The sequence below is a fragment of the Jatropha curcas genome, chromosome 5 (assembly GCF_041381405.1).
Source record: "Jatropha curcas cultivar XTBG-Jc1 chromosome 5, XTBG_Jcur_1.0, whole genome shotgun sequence".
In the NCBI taxonomy this organism is placed as follows: Eukaryota; Viridiplantae; Streptophyta; class Magnoliopsida; order Malpighiales; family Euphorbiaceae; genus Jatropha; species Jatropha curcas.
The window spans coordinates 21,884,149-21,901,061 of record NC_143155.1 but is presented as its reverse complement, the minus strand read 5'-3'; the positions used below and the strand labels follow the sequence as shown (position 1 = coordinate 21,901,061).

Below are 16,913 nucleotides of genomic sequence, written 5' to 3'. Positions count from 1 at the left end.
TATCTCTATACTTGTTCTATTCTTGATTGGATTATTTTTTTATAAGAAAATAGTGAGCTCTAGTTTCTCTAGAACTTGATAAGGCTATTAAGCTTATATTTAAATTCTGAAAATGATTAACTGAATAACATAAATTAGATACCTTTTATTTTTTTTCTTGGCACTTGGCATAGCATAAACTATAAATGGAGATACTCGAATTTAAGCAAATTGAAGTGGAATTAAAAATGATACGGATATCTTGTAAATTTGAAGTATGGAGTACACTGTATGGGTACGCAATGCAAAAAGACCTCCATTGTTATGTACTAATAAAGATGGTGTATGGATTCAAACTATATGTTAATTTATCATCTCTTCTTTTATATATGTATGTATATATATATATATATATCATACCGAAGCGATCCAAACTTATAAAAGCTTATTTTTATAAGCTTTAAATTTTTTTTAAATAATCCATCTTATTTTAAATTTTTTAACATGACAAACTAAATACCATCATATTGTATATAAAAGCTTTTGCATAGGCAACATATGCTATTTAGGTTTATGCATTTTTTTCCATTATATGTGTTTAATTATTCAATAAGTAAAAGGAATAATAATTAGATAGGATTTTATTAAAATTTCAACATAATATTTAGATCTATGATGTAATTTGATGTTTCAAGTTGGTTAAGTTGAAGCAGAAATAAAAATCAATTTTATTGTATCAGTTCAGTTCAAACTAAATAGAAGAACTACACAGTTTTGAGTAAGATTTCATCAAAATAACAGAACTTTTGAATTATGATTGTTCCTTAAAAAATATAGAAATTCAACAGCAAAACGAGAATCAAAACTAAAGAACCAAACTAATACCGAAAATTCTAATTCCTCCCAGGAATCCAACTTGTTAATAGCAAGATTGAAAAACATGAAATGGCATTAGCATGACAGAATACAAGCTAACTGGTGATATGTTTGAAGAAACTTTCTACAAAAATAGGCAGTGTCTAAGGGAAAAGATCGTCTCAGAAAGAAACCTTAGCACCTCATGTCAGATATTACATATATATCAGTAAGATGATTCAACTGAATTGGGAAAAGGTGAAAAATGGGAATATGGAAAAGAATTCCTAATTACAACATTCAATCTAGGTAGACATCATGACCTGATCACTTGACTGCAGTGCTTGGGTAGCAAAGAATCTGACATCAACGTCTGGGTCCTCGCTTAGCTCAACCAAACATGGACGAATCGTCTTCTCCACTACCTGCAGAGTTTAAGCAAGATTAAATCTTGGGTATCTTAGGACAGCAGTCATTATTCACTGATTGAGCATTTGGAATTTGGCGTCACGTTGGTTTTTTATAATTTACACTTCAATACAAGTTCCAAATATTAATCATTTAAGAAAGAACTAGTTTCTAAATGGACCCCAGACTTGTTAGTGCCCCAATTTTTAATAAATGAGGGATTCGGCAAAATCCAACCCTAGGTGGGATTTAGATGAGGTATGTGAGAGGGATTTTGAAAAATGAGGGATTTTTGAAAAACCATGAATTTTATATCCTTTCCTTACCATCGAAATGATAGAATTGATGGAATTCTGAACTCCCTCATCTAAAATCCCTCATTCTAAACATAGCCTTTGAAATTTATCTGACCTTGTCATTTGTATTTATGAGAAAACAAAAGCATCTAGTATTATCATTGAATTACAGGTCACACTAGAGAAACTTGTACAATATTATTATGCAAGACTGAAAAGTATTTAGAAATCAAAAGCACAGTGATTCCAGCCATGACGTTTACTTAATTGACAGAAGTACTTACAGACTGATCAACTATAGGAACAAGTGACTGCAACACCTTGGCCACATTGAATTTGATGTTAGGTACCCTGTAACATGCAACTCTCAGCTTCACAACCCAGGTTATAATAGAAAAACATATTACTGCTCACAATTGAACTTTTGAATCCAGCTCCTTTACCTATCTTTTGATGCATTGACGACAACAGGAAGAAGAGTTGAACAGGTAATTTCTGAGCCCATAACAGGAGCAAGAAGAGAAACTGCATGAAGGATGGTCATTCGATACAGATAGTGTGGATTGTTAATCATGTCCAAAACCTGTCAACATATTACCAGGTAGTTAGCATAATACACCAAAGAGAAATGAAAAAGACAAAAGAAAAGGAAAAACCAATGGTTAAGGGCTAAAGAACATTTCCACTTAGCCCAACAATTGTAATAGCTCTCTCCCTTGTTGGGTATCTTTATTCACAATGTTTCCCTATCTTACACAGGTCTCCTGGGAAATAAATGAGGCAATCCAAATTTTCAAATAAAGATCACCTCAGTTTGTTTCCTGTCAGGCTCAAACTTGACTCAACTTAAGTTTAGGTCATTACGACAGTGCAAACTTAATGGTTTTGATATATAAGACAAGGGAGCACATAGAGTAGTCCAGGTAACAATGTTATGTTACATATATTCCTGCAGTTTTTGCTGAATCAATAAAACATGTAACAAATATAGTTTTAGAATCATGTATTCATTTAAAATTATCATGCGAAACACCTTTATCCATGTTTAAATAGCAATAGAGACACTGTTATGCTTGTCCCTTTGGCATAATTAAAAACAAAAAGATTTTGAGACACATAGTGAGATCAACCTGAGGAACAATGTGCTGCATTGCCCAATCAGGACCAAATTCTTCTGCAAGGCGCTTCACATTATTGGCAGCTGCATCACGAATTGAGTAAACCTGCAATTTTAGCCAATACAGTTAGCAAAGCATAAAAAACAAAAAGATCCTAATTGGTGAGTCTTACAAGATTATGCACAGTAATTGTGGAATAGACACAACAAAGTTTACCAAGTGACAACAAACAAACTTCGTGTACCACACTGGACAATCCATAATACAATTTTAGTGCAATCATGAACATGGGCTGAAAATTGTATCAGTAGAAGGGATGAAAGCAATATTATAAAGCACCCCACAGTGATCTGCATATATGCTTTCAGTGTGTTAACCAGCAAAATGAAATCTACTTCTAACTTGCAAGGAGAGGATGATACAATGATTAATACTTAATATGGAAATATGTATGAATGCAATTAATAATTTTATGAGCATATAAGATAACCTTTGACCACAGAAAAGTATAGAAAAATCTGCAGCATTAAATCAAAGATTGAAGGATAGGCCTAAATCAACGTTATGAAAAAATAACAGAGCTTTACAAACCTTATCTTTTAACCACTGCATGCAAAGAGCACCAAGCTTATCATCAAAAAATCCTACACCCAACTGACTGGCCAATAAAGGTATGTACTCTATTATTGCAAGTCGGACCCTCCAGTGTCTATCCTCTGCAAGCTCAACAATTGCTGGCAACAGCGACTGGGAGAGCAAATCAATGCCAATTACCTGCATTGTAACTCATATGGCATTAGCATGATCATTAAAATAACAATCAGACTAATGAGTATCACTAATGTGAAAAAAGGAACTACCAATATGTATTCCGGCCTAGAATTACATATATATATTGACCCAAATTAAGCTTTTACCCTAGATCTCCTATAAGAATAAAGGAACTTGTGTTAATGAGAAGTGTAAAAAAAGAAGAACCTCGTCGGAAGATACAAGTAAATCTGCTAGAGACTCCCAATTTTAACAAGAAGTTCCTCTGCCGATGCCAAATCATGAATCAGCTTATGATCTCACATCAATTCCATTAGCTTAGTTCTCTAGTTCCCCAATTCAGTATGGAATGTTTTCAAGTTGTTCAATGAACTGTTAATATTTGAGAAACAAATGCAATATAACATTTTGTTTATCAAGTAATTTATCGCTTACCAAAAATGTATTTTACCAACAAATGATTCAATAATTTATAGGATGAAAGATGGAACAATTTCTAGTTCGCAAAGCAGGAATATAAGGAGTAAAACCATAAATGTACAAGAGCATTGTGTATCATTTGAATCCAGAAATGTTTTGGAACTATATGTCATGAAAGCAAACTACAAATCCAAAAAATGTTTGTTTGCATTGATTCATTGTGCAGTGCACTGTTTCCTAACCAGTATTGTAGAAAAGAAAAAGGTGCAACTGTATCATCAAGATCTTTCTTAGCAAGTAAAGATAAGAGAAAAAATAAATATAAGAATTTTAGACAAACCTGATTGACTTGGTCAAGCTTGCTAATAATATTGAGGCGAACATCAGGAAATTCATCTTTCAAAAGAGAGAGAAAAATGGGCAGCAGTTGCTCTATTGTTGCATCCTACAACCATCAACAGTAACTGAGTTATATGCCAGGATAGAAACAGTAATTCTTTGAACATGCTACCTAGATAGCAACCAATAGCAGTTATAAATAATGCTAAGTCAATCACAAAATAGCAAAAAACATTGGCTTGCATCATCTGGGACAAAAATATTAAAATCAAGGACACAAGTACAAACAAATCAGCAAGCATGGCAACTGTAATGGCATATGGTACAAGATATTAGAACTCTATGACAAAAATCTAACAAGGAGATGTGAAAGCCCTATCATATAAATCATAGTCTTATCATGAAAATGTGAAAGCCTTATCATTGTCCAATTGCAAGAACCTGCGACAATAGCACTTCCCCTTTCTAAATTAGATAAGCAGTTAATCCATAACTTAAAAAACACACACATACACACACAGAAAAGAAACAAACTGTAGAAGCAGCAAGTTGTAAACAAGAGAAACCATTTATGGTGAGAACAAGAACAGTAGCCAAAAAAACATAACATTTATTCTTCTTCAGCAATTAAAGATAAAATAAGATCACAGGACACCAATTCATCGAATTTTGCAGTTGCCCATAAAAATCTTCAAATTTTATATGTTTCATGCTATTCGAAAATGATGACAGTTAAGATTTCGTGAGAGTGCAACTAAAGCATGCCAAGTTGAAGCAACAACTTAATTACAGAGACAGAATACTTACTTTTCCCAAAACTGGTGCCATTCCCATTATCACAGAAGCTAAAGCAGAACGAACATGTTGGGATGAATCTGTGGACAATTCCTACAGTAGGCAAACTTCAAAAGTTGAAGCATCAGTATGGACATGGCACCTCATATTCGATTGCAACGGCATAATTAAACAAGAAACTTGATTGACATAGGTAAACCATTTTATAAGCATGTACCTTCACACAAGGAAGGATACGTTGGATTGCAAGTTCTGGACTCAAAATCCGGCAAAATTTAGTTACTTTGCCAGCAGCGGCAATACGCACTTCAGCTTCATTATCACAAAGTAGCCGAACATATGCAGGAACTAGATCGGACCTAAAATAATCATTTAATTACAGCTTTTAAAAAGATTAATCATGGAAGTGATCTTGAATTCTGAAAGTAATTTTTGGTTCGTTGGCTGATGTGAAACAAAATAAGTATGTGAAGCCAAATTATGCAAAAATAAACGGCAAGATAATATTACACCCACACAAAAACACTGAACAAACAAAATTACCTGGTAGGCTCAGGACCAACAGCTTCACATAGCTCATATAATTGGTTAGCAACCATGTAACGAACACGCCAAGATTTATCCTGATGAGACAAAATTTTCCATCATGCATTATATTCCAATTCTACATGATTTTGTAGTTTCTCATGCTAGATGTGATACAACGTGAGAGGAAAGTAACTCCTATTTACACATTATTCACCTGGGGAGGAAGAAAACTAATTTCAAGAAAGAAGAGGTGCTCCAAATATTTTGCAACTTGCAGCAAATTCACAGCATAATAAGTAAAATGAAACCCTTTTACATAAGGAAAATGAAGAATCCCAAGAAAACTAACAAATCCAGAGCCAAACCATGTTTTACCTGTGAGAAATTAACTATGACAGGAAGAATATGTGCCACACAATCTTGGGATTCCAGCAACTTCCCGAGCGCCGCACAACCCTCAACAGCCAATAATCGGACAGAATCTTGATCTGAAATGACATATAAATTTCAAACTCATATACACTTCCCCCCCAGCTGAAAAATTAAGGAGAAATCTCCAATATGCTTCAGATAAACCAACAAAACTTAAGCATAGATTAAACATATATCTGATGCCTATCAGATCAAAATTTTCTGAGCTTATCATTCATGTAAAATAAAAAGAAAAACACAAGGAAACAATACAACAACAGTAACAACTAAGCCTTAGTCCCAAACTAGTTGGGGTTGGCTATATGAATCCTTCGTTTCCAATATCTGCTTTGATTAAATAAATAGAAATGTAAAGCAAAGTATAAGTCAGAAAAGTTTCTAAATACATTTTTAGGAAAAAAATTTTGACTATAAAATAACCAATGACATGGTGCAAGTTACCCATGATCTTAGAGAAAATAAACAAAAATTGATTTTAGAGTAAAAAAAAAAAAAAAAAGCTAGCTAATTCATCCAGATCAATAATGAGTGTATGTTATTGAAATATCGAGACAATCAAACTTCTGCCCTTTTAAATCAGTAGATAAGTTGAATAATTTTTCCCCCTTTCAACATCTACTTTCACAACCAATGTAGAGGAGATAATGCCACTTGCTATGCAATCCACTCGCTAATACAGCACTCTATCTTTCTAAAAAAAATTATGGGAGGAGTATCTTAATGTCATACTTAAAAATTTAAATCTTAAGCTGCAACTGAACTTCAATGAACATAAAAGCATAGAAAAAGCACTTTTAGATATAGTCACCCAAAAACTCCAAATAATTGATTTAGAACTTTCTTTTCGGTTTGGTTAAATGCACATTCTAGATGCGGAGGAGGTGTGTGATCCACCTACGGACATTACCATAGGCTAACCAAGCTGCTCTTCTAACAATTACATTAACATGAATGCTTTTTGATGAGCCAAAGAAGAGTGCAGAAATGAGCATTGTATGCCTAAATAATTAACATATCTGGCATGGATATACCTGAACAGTTTTCAGCGATTGAACACCATTCCAGGAAAAGATTTACTCTTCATATATTTATCCTCCCTCTCAACCAGATTCAGCCAAAGGCAGCCTATGCAAGTTGTAATTATGCTAATTCAACTACTGAATGCATCCTACAACTCAAATTCTATAGTGTGTCCATCATTTGACAATAAAACAGAGCAGAAGAAGATGTATTCCAATGTGTGCATGGCAAGTATAATATGCATTACCATCTTGTGTCAAATCCTCAAATATTGTCATGATGTCAGTCTTTAAATGTGGAGGCTCAACAGTAGCAGCAAACTTTCCTAAGTTTGTAGCAGCTGATCTTCGAACCATAGGCATGTCATCTTGACATAGCTGACTGTACATTGTTCGTAGTTCAGTCTTCAAAGTCTCGGGAGCACTTGGGTATGCTATATGAAACAATCCACAAGAAGAAACTCGAGCTGTAAACCATTCACCAGCAGCCAGTCTCTGAACATTGAAAATCGTAATAAATAAAGTGGGAGAAAAAGAACTAATAGCATCATCTCCACAACAATGAAGTTACAACCATATCATTAAATAGAAGCATAATTACTTAAACTGAAATAAAATTGCAAAATGGAATGATAACCAATCCAAAATAAGAACCAGAAAGAAAAAAAAAAAAAAAAAGCATAATTTAAATCAGAATCCAACCTTGACAAGCGGTATAAAATACTCAACCACATCCTGTTCCCTCATCTGAGCCCCAATTCTATACAATGATTCAACAGCTTTATCTCTCACACAAGTTTCTTCAACAGTGCACAAAGTCTCAAGCGGTGGAAGCAATACATTAGCAAACTCTACACCACCAACATAAGGAATAAAAACCCCCAATTCTTCCGCCATTGCAAGAAGCACTTCATCATCATCATCATTGTTTTCACTTAAGAAAGGAATCAATTCCTTTCTCGTCCTCTCCTCTCCAAGTGCACGAGCAATTGTAGAAAGCCTACGAATCGAGTTCAATCGAAGCTGAATGTCCTCGTTTTTGAGCTCATCGATTAGAACCGCAATTGGGTATAAAGGCTCATCAATTGTTGCCATTTTTTCCCCTCTAGATCTTTGAAACTAAAAACATAAACAAAATTGATAAACGATCCAATGAATACCTAAATATCAAAATTTAAACAAGGAATATGAGGTAAGATCTGAAATTACAGGCTTGTGCTGTACCTTAGAAATGGAGAGAGAGAGAGAGAGAGAGAGAGAGAGAGAGAGAGAGAGAGGAGTTCGTTGTTAGAACTCGATCTGTTAAGAAAATGGTTCTAAGCGACAACCTTTCTGGTAGAAATAGAGAGATCCAAAGCTTCTGCAATTTTTTCTTTTTCTTTTATTTTTATTTTTATTTTTATTTTTTTGTCGGGATAGTATTTTCGTGAAAGAATTTCTCTAATTTCGAGGTTTGGATTTGGATTTTGACTGAAGTAAGCCTTTGCCCGGCCCGTAATCTTAGCCCACTTGCCCGATTCATCATTCGTTTTATTTAAAAAATAATAATAATAATAATAATAATAATAAATTACCTCTCATTTGTACTCAACCTAACACAGGAACACATTTATTTTTAAAAGCTAATTATGAAATTCGAAAAGCTAAATATTTGTAAATATTGGGTCTTACATTTTTTTTTTAAATTTGTTGATATTTGAAGCATTTAGAAAAACTAAATGACATTATCTTTTAAAAAGTGTCATTTTAAAGGAAATTAATTTTTTTAAAACATAAAGATATATTTTTCAAACTCTAAAAAAACTCATTATAATAAAAGGAAAAACACATAGTTAGTAATCACTGTCCTATCCACTATCATCATTCATTAACAACTAGCAATAGCAAATAGTCATCCACAACTATCACAGTTCATTATTACTATTATTATTATTATTATTATTATTATTATTATTATGTTCTTTGAATTAATTTATTAGTATTTACTTTTTAATTGTTGATACATTGCTTAATTTCACCTATTAGAATGTAGTTGGATATTTTTCTCAATGTATAATTTTGAAAAGAGGAAGCATAGCATAAATGATAATAATGAACCACAAAACTAAAGTGAGAAAAATCTATTGATTTTAATTATTTTTGTTGACTTCTAGGCGGATGTAATCACTATGTTTTTTTAAATGGGTGGAAATGCTTCAAAGTAACATTTGCAACATTAAAACCTCTATCTCTGTATGTATATATTAATAAAAGTTCCACTAGAAAGCAATCAAATTATTTAGGACGTCAAAATCGTATCTGAGTTCACATGTGTAATCCATTCATTTAAAGATAAAAATGTAATTTTATATATAAATATATATTAAGCAGATTTTTTAAAATATTATGCATGTCGTGTTTTTGATTTATATACAGCCGTTTAATTAAATTTGATTGAATTTTTTTAATTCGTATATAATCTAATTAATTAAACAAATTACACTTGTTTAAATATTTAATATAATTATTAAACAGATTGTATTTATATTAAGCGGATACGCGCAACCATTTTGACACCCAAAAATTATCATTTTGTATAACTCATTTGTTGAGAAAAGAAGTGTATAGAGTTGTTTAGCGATAAATCTAAGTCTAGATCTGCTAAAAATGACAAGTCAAAAGTAAAAGATATGCATGTAAAAAAATGTATAATAATAAAATAATGGAGTTGAATATTATAGACGCAGAATGCACTATTTCAATCAAATAATACAAACTAACAAAAAATTAAAATAAATTCATACTTTTTGTGCAAGTAAATTCATATATATTTTCACCTGAAAGTAAAAGAGATGCATTTAAAAACTAAAAAAGCTTTTTTTTAAAAAAAAAAAAAAAAAAAAAAAAAAGAATGAGAACAGAGTTATCTTTGAGAATGGAGTTGAGGCATACTTACATGTTCAAATATTCAAGGATGATAGACAAGGCATCCTGAAGAAAACAACAGAGAGATGTGTCTCTAATTACGAATTACATTTACATGTCAAATTTCTTGCCCTAACATCCACATGTAGGGTCCCATGTCCATGCATGCATCATCTTTTATCCAGTGTCCCTTTGATTATGCAGTTGCACTATAAATTCTTGAAACTGCAAAATTACTGCCTATCCTTCTTTATCTGGAGATGATCTGAACCGAACACCTTGAGCGGTCATGCAATATCATCCTAAATATCGACATCCCTTGAGCACCCCGTGGAATCAAACTCTGGCACTGGTCATTGTGATGTTCCATCAAGTCGAAGCCAAAAAAATTATTGTATTTCAGAACCTAGAATATACAAGTATCAGTAAAATGTCATTCTAATCAAGGAATTGATCCTTTTCAGAGTTTTCTGCGCTTCAAGATCTTTAATCATGTTCAGAATTTAATTAGTTCCGCAACTTCAAACCTCTGAGCAATCTCTTCCAGAACCCGGTAGGTTCTATCACTGCTTCTGCTATCAGCTCCTCTGGTTCTTTAAAATTTGCTTTCTCACTTAATTCTTCGAATGCATCCACAAGATTTTGCAGCCTTGCAACAAATTCAATCAGAAGTGATGTAAATGTTGCCAGACTCAATGCACTAGCACTTTCATATGTTTTTGATTCTTCCAACTGTGGGACAGCATCGGCAGTAAATGAGATACGGTTGGGCCAGGAGACCTGTTTCTTGAACAAGGTTTCCGTAGAAACACCTGGAGGCAAGGGAGGCTTGAAGTCATTGACATGTGTCATGCCTTCCCAACTTTTTGGTATGGTCAATGATCTGAGATCAAGCACAGCTTCGCTACGGGATTTGTGTTGCAACACTTTATTTATACCATCATCAAAGTTAAGCAACTCCTGAGGCTCTCCCATATCATTTGCTGCATTTCCAATTTCCCAGCTCTCTGAATTGACAAGAAGATATGATTTCCTGTCCACCTTGTTTTGCAACTCTTCTGCAGCCTCATGAACCTTATAAAGAATGTCTTCTGAACCCAGTTTCTCCATCCTTTTCACTTTGTTCCCAAGCTCACGCAGCACTTTAGCCCCTTCAGATCCTACATTTTGCAACTCTTGCCGAAAGACTTGTCTTCGCTCAGCAGGAGCCTATGCATTTAAACCTTAGAAATTTAATAGTACATAACATATGGCTGCAGTATAAGGGGACATACGCATTGATGACTACTGGAATATCTCATTACAGGTGCACAATCATAGTACAAGATAAATTTGAACACTGTACATAGGCTAGGACATGAAGTTTTCACATTTTTTATGGTTTATGATAAGTTATATGATGGTTATGCAACAGGTATCCTCTGGTGCCAGAATACCAGAGAGGCAGATTGTAGGGCATCCAAGTTTAGGAACTGCTTATAACTTGATTTAGATAAATGAATAAATCCAGCAAAAGATGTAGAGATAATTCTATCAATGGTCCGGCTAATAATCCAGCTTTTTTGAGTTCATGCTTGTCAGGTAAATTATCCCATCTACTATGTCTATTCAAGCTATTGTCAAAGAGAACAAGCACAGGAGGTCACAAATACACTGTTTATGCTTTTAATGCATCCATCAATACATGCAAATCCCAGCCCTTGTATTTTAAGTTGTTTCCAATGTATTATGTAATAGGGTATACATATGCATGCAGATTATAGAGTTGATCCCCTACCATCCCCAACCCCACTACCCCACAACAAAAAAAAAAAGAAAAAAAAAAAAAACAATAAGATCTCATTCTATTTTCATTTCCAACTTCACATGGAACCCCCCCTCTTAAATTCAACCAACATGGTAAGAATGTAAGAGCAGAAAATTAGAACATAAAGAAACAAAAAAGAAAAGGAAAAGAGCTGAAAACTTCATATAAATAATTCTTAAGTGAACACAAGCATATAAATAAGGAAAGACGTTTGAAAAGTTTGAATTTCAAAAGCAGCATCACTTTGCTGACATTTTTTCTAATCTTTCGTCTGATTCATTGAAGTAACAATAAGAATCAGATTGAAGGCCACCTTCCCCTTCCAAAAGCATGCTGAGCTAGGATGTAACTAGCTTTGCTACAGCTAGATATTGGAAAGCATACATAGCTTCTACCAGTCAAAAAACAGACATGTGCCTACTCCCAACATCATGTAAGGTTATCCAGGCCAATTTCTATTCTACCACATTATTAACCAACACCTATAGTTTAAATTGTGAAAATTTATAATTTATGAAACTAACAATTACTTGAAAAATTAATCTGCCATAAATTGATGACCCCATTATCAAGTAGAAGTATTTCGAAATTTTCCCTAACCGTTATCAGATGGCAGTAACAAATGATAAAACTAAAAGGATCGTGTTACAATAGATATGCAAAATCAACTATATGTATATGGAGTGTTTATTTTATATAATTATCTACAGCTATTATATTTGTCCATATAATAGACATGCCAAAGATTTCTTAAAAAAAAGAAAATAGAAGTAATACTTAAAAAAGTAAATCAATTATAATTCAGCCATAAACTTGTAGTTGATGGAAATCGCATCTGATTTAATAATACAAATAGCAATAAAATTAGTAATTTTCACAGCCAATTGAAATTCAATACAGATGGTATGAACGATATACCACTAACAAACAAGATAAGATTAATTTTCTCATAATTCAAAGAAGCATATCTAATTCAATTAGAACTCAAAATATGAGGACATATAACAGCAACAGCCCTATACAGCAATGTTACTTCATGTGCTTAACTACCGCAAAGACATATGGCTAAAATATATAATGGTCCTACTTCCACCAATATGCCTTCATAAGAAAGTTAGAGATGGAAAAACATGTTTACCTGTATCTCCGAAAGTATACACCCATGCAGTGCCATGACCATGAATGCACAATGCCTTAGGGCACCACTCACTTTTACATAGTTCTTCCATGGGTAACTAAATGATTTATAAGGACCATGAGGTGGCTCCCAAATAGCAAAACCCACCTTCACATATAAAAATAACAATCTGGAATTAACAAAAACATTCGAGTCCATATTCATTGAGTTTCACATGTAGAATGTCACAATGAAGAAATACCAATGTTTCCTCTTGGCTTGTAGATTCTACAGCTGATCTGTAGCCACTATAAAGTGGGTCATCAGAAGCCTGATAAGTAAGGATTTTGGAAGGGATCCTTTCATATTCTATGCAATTCAGGTACTCATTAACACAACCTGAATATAAGCTCACACATATAAGTCTAGCCTTGTTAAATGAAGCTAAAACATTATCTTTGAAATGAACTTCCAAAAATTCAATGAATTCTATGTGTAATATAGCAAGTAAAAGAAAAATAAGTAAACTAACCTTCCAAAGAAGTTGCCACTCGCATAAAGTTTTTCACGACCAAGTTGTGCAGATCCTCACCAGCCCAGATGGGATAAATGCATATGTTTACTGCCAAACCAACTGCAGCACCCAATGCAATAAGCACAAATCGTATAACAGCTGTATGGAGAAATTCCCGTGTCCTATTCCCAGACACCATGACCATACAATAAGTCAACAAGAACACACGAAACCCATATTCATAAGGCTTCATTGTTGGATACAATTTTGCATAAGAAGCACAAAAGCCTAGCAACCACAGAGCAAATCAGAAAAGAAAAAATTTATACCAATCAATGTGGCAATGAAAGCAGCACATGCTATTTTACAACAATAATGTGAAACTGCACCTGCGATGAAAATACTAAGAATGATAACAACTTCTTCCCACTGTCCAGATAATTGAGCCAATTCTGCCATGCCAAGAGCAAGGCCTCCTGCTGATAATGTCCCGAGTGCACGATTAAATCCTTTGCTGAGAGTTGCACCTGAAAAATTAGAACAAAAAACTTCAAGAAAAAAAAGAAAAGGAAAAAATTCTGTTTTTTATCTATACCTTCATTAAAAAGCTAAGAACAAATAAATCTATGATCATGGTTTAGCCGTGCACAGAAGAAGTTAAAAATTAAAATGCCCCACATTACTAGAGTAGAAACCATGAGAAATTTATAAAAGATCGAAACAAAATATGATAGCTGAAACGAAAAAAGAAGTCAGGACACCTTTTTATAAGCGCACACATTAACACAAATGAGTCTTCTGAATATATCGACATTACAAAGTGGTATTTTATCCCAATTGTTACTTGTAATCCTCACCAATTTAATAACTATCTGATCCATAGCATCTTCCGGTGGTATGCATTCCAAAGAATTCATGTATCTTCATAGAAAATGATTCTCAAGTGCATAACATCTCAAATAGACAAGTACGTGTAAAAAAAAAAATCCATTAATGAACACCAGTTACTAAAACTCAAAGAAACCAAAATTTTACCAGACAAACAACACTAATATGCATTATCTTGATTTATTTAACAAAATGAATCTCAGTTGTATTGCATTACCATGACAAAAATTTACAAGCATCATCATTATAAAAACTCCAAACTTTCTATATTAAATATCATGAGACACCTGCCATAAATGAGAAACCACCAAGGAAAAACACAGAAAAAACAAAACTATACTTCATAAAGACACCAATTCACACAAAAACAAAGACATTTAACAATAACTAATACTAAAAAAACAAACAAAAAAAAATCCAGGCAAAAAAATTCGTACAATAAATACAAACCAAATTACCTATACTGAATTCAAAGACAACAACAACGGTAAGAACAGCCCAAACAGAATATCGACTAAGTTCTTTAATTGGCTCTTTCAAGAAAATCAGCATGGAAATGAGCATCAAAGCCAAACCCATCTTCGCGGCGAACACAATCTTTCTGGGATCGGACCTACCCATCTCATAAGCCTTAATGGCAACATCCTGCACACTTCTGCAGAACCCAGCAACATTATCGCACCAGAAACGATAGCTACAGCAATTTCTCGAATTATATTGTTCTTCATATATATTAGGAAAGCCAATCTCGGAATAACCCTTCGTAGAAAGCAATCTCTCTCGCTTCTCTGCAAAAGTATATCTAAAAGAACCCATTTTTGCCGCCATGGTTGCGTGGTTGCTCGTTATTTTTGTTCTGTTCTTCTTCCTCTGTCCAATCACAAAAAAGAAAAACAAACAAAATTTTTTGGGAATATTGTAGCGAAATCAAATCAAAAATGGTTAATAATAATAATAAAAAAATTACTGATGATAAAACAACAAGGGACTGAATCTGATAGAGACGGGACAAAGAGACATTGAAGGAGAGATATGGCACTGGACGAGGGTATTCAGTTGGTAGATGCAAGATGGAAACGACAGCGTTAAATGGTAGGGACAGAGCTAACATTGGAAGTTCTGAGATGGCGGTAATGGCCCAAGATCGAACGATAGATAAAGTTGCCACGTGTCCACTGAAAGTTTGGATGACGCGGCATTGACACAAAGTTTTTATTGGAGATTTTTAGTTTTTGGAAGATATTGAGATTTTGTATACTACGATTGGGTTTGTTACCTCATAACAATAGCCAATAATAATTTCGGGCCAGACGCCAAAATGAGGTTCAAAGTGCACATTTTGTCTGATTTGACCTCTCATAAACTAAAATAATTAATTTTTTTTAAAAAAATTAAAAAATTAATTAAAAAATATCTACCTATATAAAAAAAAAGAATCGAAAAAATAAAAAATAAGCAGATGAAAATTTTAATTTTTTAATATTGATGTATAATATATAAAAATATTTTTCTTACATACATTTATCATTTCATGAAAATTAATAATTGACTGGCTTGATTATTTTTATTTTTTAATCACTAAAATCAAATCAAACTAAAATAATGGAAATTTATTAAAATTTGAAACTAAATTGAACAAAATTTTAAACATTTAAACTATATACACAAAATACATTTTTTAAGTCAATTTTTAATTTAAACTAAGAGCTCCTTTGATTTAATTGTTCATATTAGCTAATGATGGTTGTTTGTAGCTAATGGCATGTGACTGATAATGATTAGTTGATGAATATTGATGTTCGATAAAATTTTATAGCTATTCTTGTTAAAATGTAAAAATAATAAAATCAAGGCTATTCAGATATATTTTTTTCCTAACAAAGTGAAAAAAAAAAAGATGCATTATACAAGCTAGTAAATAAAAACAATTCTATCTTTGACAGTTATTATATATTTTAACAACAATAGTTATTAAAATTTTACTAAAAATCAATGCTCATCTTAAACCAAACTTGCCTTCATTCGTATTTTAAGTTGTATTCATGTTTTCTTTAATCTTTAGTAAAATTTTCTTTACTTCTTACTATTTAGTTTAGCACTTTCTTGTATTAGAATTAACCTCATTGGATAACTAAATCCAAACAAAATAAATCACTAGCCCATGGTTTGTAACGTGTTGGGAGTGGATATCGATTTAGTTACAGTATTCTGACATGCGACCAAAACTTTTTTTTTTTTGCTTATTCGAATATCACATAATGTGATATTTCTAAAATGTAACCGCCATTTTTTCTTCTGGCCAAGACATCCATAGAATGGTCTTGCCAGTGCACCGGCGCAAATTAGGGCTATTAGGATTCCCGGCATGAAAGCTCCACTAACACCCTTCAAAAGCTCTAAACGATGCTCAATGATACCTTGAGCTTTCATTTCACTAAACTTGTAGTTTAGAAGGAAAAGTATTATTTTAGTACTTATCTGAATTGCTAGAGATGATCAGACGCTATTGATTTTCACCAGAGAAGACAAATGAAATTTTGCAATTTGGTATTTCGTTCGATTTGTAGAAAGAAGTCGTTGATCGTGAAAGTAGAGAAAATAATTACGCTCAACAACATATTTAGAGTCAATATCAAACAATTTCTGTTGTTGTAGCTCGCTGGAAAATATGAACTCAAAGATGAAGAATCAAGCTGTCACAGCAAGGGGTAGAAGACAACGAA

The 16,913-nt window shown here is 33.0% G+C and overlaps 2 protein-coding genes across 3 annotated transcripts; both read right to left on the bottom strand.

Moving 5' to 3' along the window:
- Window positions 1–910: 910 nt before the first annotated feature.
- Window positions 911–8,326, bottom strand: LOC105650665 (uncharacterized). 2 transcript variants are annotated; one of them, XM_012237602.4, is made up of 13 exons: window positions 8,185–8,326; window positions 7,663–8,079; window positions 7,209–7,455; window positions 5,885–5,997; window positions 5,525–5,604; window positions 5,199–5,340; window positions 4,994–5,074; window positions 4,188–4,292; window positions 3,248–3,430; window positions 2,669–2,761; window positions 1,982–2,121; window positions 1,823–1,889; window positions 911–1,259 (listed from the first exon to the last, which is right to left on the bottom strand). In XM_012237602.4, exons 2-13 carry the CDS (start codon window positions 8,053–8,055, stop codon window positions 1,140–1,142), a joined length of 1,764 nt encoding a protein of 587 aa, XP_012092992.1. In that variant the 5' UTR covers window positions 8,056–8,079; window positions 8,185–8,326; the 3' UTR covers window positions 911–1,139. The 2 variants fall into 2 exon arrangements, with proteins under 2 accessions (XP_012092992.1, XP_089577724.1); XM_089721598.1 differs by having other exon boundaries at window positions 7,663–8,192.
- A 1,525-nt stretch (window positions 8,327–9,851) lies between these two features.
- LOC105650666 (aluminum-activated malate transporter 9) lies at window positions 9,852–15,291 on the bottom strand. Its single transcript, XM_012237604.4, has 7 exons — window positions 15,158–15,291; window positions 14,649–15,060; window positions 13,692–13,829; window positions 13,321–13,590; window positions 13,051–13,187; window positions 12,810–12,956; window positions 9,852–11,073 (listed from the first exon to the last, which is right to left on the bottom strand). Exons 2-7 carry the CDS (start codon window positions 15,016–15,018, stop codon window positions 10,372–10,374), a joined length of 1,764 nt encoding a protein of 587 aa, XP_012092994.1. The 5' UTR covers window positions 15,019–15,060; window positions 15,158–15,291; the 3' UTR covers window positions 9,852–10,371.
- Between the last annotated feature and the right edge of the window lie 1,622 nt (window positions 15,292–16,913).